The 583-nt window shown below is 75.1% G+C and overlaps 1 protein-coding gene across 1 annotated transcript in view; it reads right to left on the bottom strand.

Moving 5' to 3' along the window:
- The window catches only part of FASN (fatty acid synthase), an 18,419-nt gene that overhangs the window by 10,472 nt on the left and 7,364 nt on the right, over window positions 1–583 (bottom strand). Inside the window, exons 6-8 of the mRNA XM_012734740.1 lie at window positions 478–575; window positions 277–411; window positions 3–196 (exon numbers count right to left, since the gene is read on the bottom strand). Coding sequence (XP_012590194.1) covers window positions 3–196; window positions 277–411; window positions 478–575 — 427 coding nt within the window. The remainder of the gene's footprint in view (window positions 1–2; window positions 197–276; window positions 412–477; window positions 576–583) is intronic.

Raw genomic sequence — 583 nt, 5'->3', positions numbered from 1 at the left:
GCAGGTTGGGCCTCAGGACCACGTGCACGTTGGAGCCGCCGAAGCCGAAGGAGTTGATGCCCACGTCGCCCCCGCGGACGGGCAGCGGCTGCTCCACCACCCGCAGCCGGCCGTCCCGCAGCGCCGGGATCTCGGGGTTCGGGGTGTGGAAGTGCAGGTTGGGGGCCCAGCGCCCGTTCTCCAGGCACAGCAGCACCTGCAGTGGGCGCCAGCGTCAGCCCCTGGGGCGGCGGGGCGGGGGGTGCCGGCTGGCTCCCGGGGGCCGCGGCCGCCTACCTTGGCCAGCGCCGCGAGCCCCGAGGCGGGCTCAGGGTGCCCCATGTTGGACTTGGTGGACCCGATCAGCAGGGGGTCCCGGCGGGTGGCGCACAGGGCCTGGACGATGCCATTCAGCTCCTGGGGGTCGCCCACCTGTGGGGGGGGGGGTCAGCGCCGCACAGGGCTGGGGGGCGGGAGGGGTCCGCGGGCGGGTCTCACCTTGGTGCCCGTGCCGTGGGCCTCGATGTACTCCAGAGAGTCGGGGGACAGCCCGGCCGGCCGGTACAGGGAGCAGATGAGCTGCTGCTGCGCCTCCCCGGAGGGG

Source organism: Condylura cristata, unplaced genomic scaffold (assembly GCF_000260355.1).
Source record: "Condylura cristata isolate star-nosed mole 26May11 unplaced genomic scaffold, ConCri1.0 scaffold00068, whole genome shotgun sequence".
Classification (NCBI taxonomy): domain Eukaryota; kingdom Metazoa; phylum Chordata; class Mammalia; order Eulipotyphla; family Talpidae; genus Condylura; species Condylura cristata.
The sequence above is the reverse complement of the archived record's forward strand: the minus strand, read 5'-3'. Positions and strand labels throughout refer to the sequence as shown.